This window comes from Hibiscus syriacus, unplaced genomic scaffold (genome assembly GCF_006381635.1).
Source record: "Hibiscus syriacus cultivar Baekdansim isolate YM2019G1 unplaced genomic scaffold, ASM638163v2 tig00112738_pilon, whole genome shotgun sequence".
Lineage (NCBI taxonomy): Eukaryota > Viridiplantae > Streptophyta > Magnoliopsida > Malvales > Malvaceae > Hibiscus > Hibiscus syriacus.
The window spans coordinates 5,073,294-5,074,959 of record NW_024063392.1 but is presented as its reverse complement, the minus strand read 5'-3'; the positions used below and the strand labels follow the sequence as shown (position 1 = coordinate 5,074,959).

General features: G+C 46.3%; 1 protein-coding gene across 1 annotated transcript; it reads left to right on the top strand.

Annotated features, from left to right (window-relative positions):
* Positions 1–304: 304 nt before the first annotated feature.
* LOC120183063 (protein SCARECROW-like) lies at positions 305–1,666 on the top strand. Its single transcript, XM_039187853.1, has one exon. The coding sequence runs from the start codon at positions 305–307 to the stop codon at positions 1,664–1,666; it is 1,362 nt and encodes a 453-aa protein (XP_039043784.1).

Here is a 1,666-nt window from a genome sequence, read left to right as displayed (position 1 = left end):
CCCTAGTTAATTTATATGTCTGGATCAAGCGTATACCATTTCCTACAGATATTTTCAAATAGATTTTAAAAACATGAATTACGCATTCATTGCTTGAAGATCTAAAGAAAGCTAAGAATCGTAAAATGACTAACAAAATGAGGCGTTCTTGGATTTTAGCTTGTTATCTTCATCTCTGTGTCTGGGCATGCCGGCCCTGCTGGTATGGTTTTGGCGAAATACACATAAATAAAGATGGTCTCAACCCTTTCCCTCAATTCTCCCCTCAAAATTTCCCTTCTTCTTTCTTTTCCTTACAGCACTGATGAAAAGAGGATTCGAAGATGTTCATTCCACTCTAGAATATCATGAACCAGTATGGGAATTCCCCTCTGTCGAGTTACTACCAACAGTCGTAAACTCGGAGAGAAACGAGCTTTACCAGTTGGTCGAACGAGCCACCGAGAAGGCCATCGACGAGGATAACTTTACCGCATCCCTGGCGGGTGTTTTAGATGGCGGCGACGAACTCGGGAGCCGAATGAATAACATTAATGACGAGCAAGGTTTAAGCAGCTTGATGGCGCTTCTTTTGGAGTGTGGCGCAGCTATCTCGGTCGACAATCTAAGTGAAGCTCATAGAATGTTGATTGAACTCACCCAAATGGCTTCCGCTCATGCCCCTTCGTGTGCCGAGAGAGTTATAGCTTATTTCGCCATGGCAATGTCTACTAGGGTTATTAACTCATGGTTAGGGTTTTCCTCTCCTTTGATTGAACTAAAAACCATTCACGACGCTTTCCAAGCTTTCAACAATGTCTCCCCCTTCATCAAATTCGGTCATTTCACCTCCAACCAAGCCTTACTCGAGGCCTTTCATCGACGCCATCGGGTTCACATCATCGACCTCGATATCATGCAGGGCTTGCAATGGCCGGCCTTGTTTCACATCCTAGCCACCCGTACCGAAGGGCCTCCGATCATAACCATGACCGGCTTTGGCAGTTCGATGGATATTCTGGTAGAGACTGGAAAACAACTTTCAAACTTCGCCACACGACTCCGGATATCGTTCGATTTCCACCCGATTGCGAAGAAATTCGGGGAAATCGATGTCGCGGCGATACGACTCCGAAAGGGAGACACCCTAGCAATTCACTGGTTACAACACTCGTTGTATGATGCCATGGGACCTGATCCGAACACGTTAAGACTCATTGAACAATTGGCTCCGACAGTGGTCACATTGGTCGAACAAGATGGTTACACTAACGGTTGTTCTTTCTCAGACCGATTCGTGAACTCCCTCCATTATTACTCTGCCATCTTCGATTCGCTCGGTGCGTATTTGCCAGCCGAAGACCCTAACCGGCACAACGTTGAGCACGGCCTTTTGTATAGGGAAATCAACAATATATTGTCCATTGGAGGCCCAGCGAGAAGTGGGGACGGTAAGTTCATGCAATGGCGGAGCGAGCTCGCGAGGAACGGTAACTTGCAGATGGTGCCGATGAGCAGCAACTCCATGGCTCAAGCTCAGCTGATATTGAAAATGTTTTCACCAGATTATGGCTATAGTCTTGTACGAGACGATGGGGCGCTTAAGCTTGGATGGAAAGATACTTGCTTGTTTACTGCTTCTGCTTGGACGACGATGTTGCATGCCTCTAGGTTATATGAGAATTGA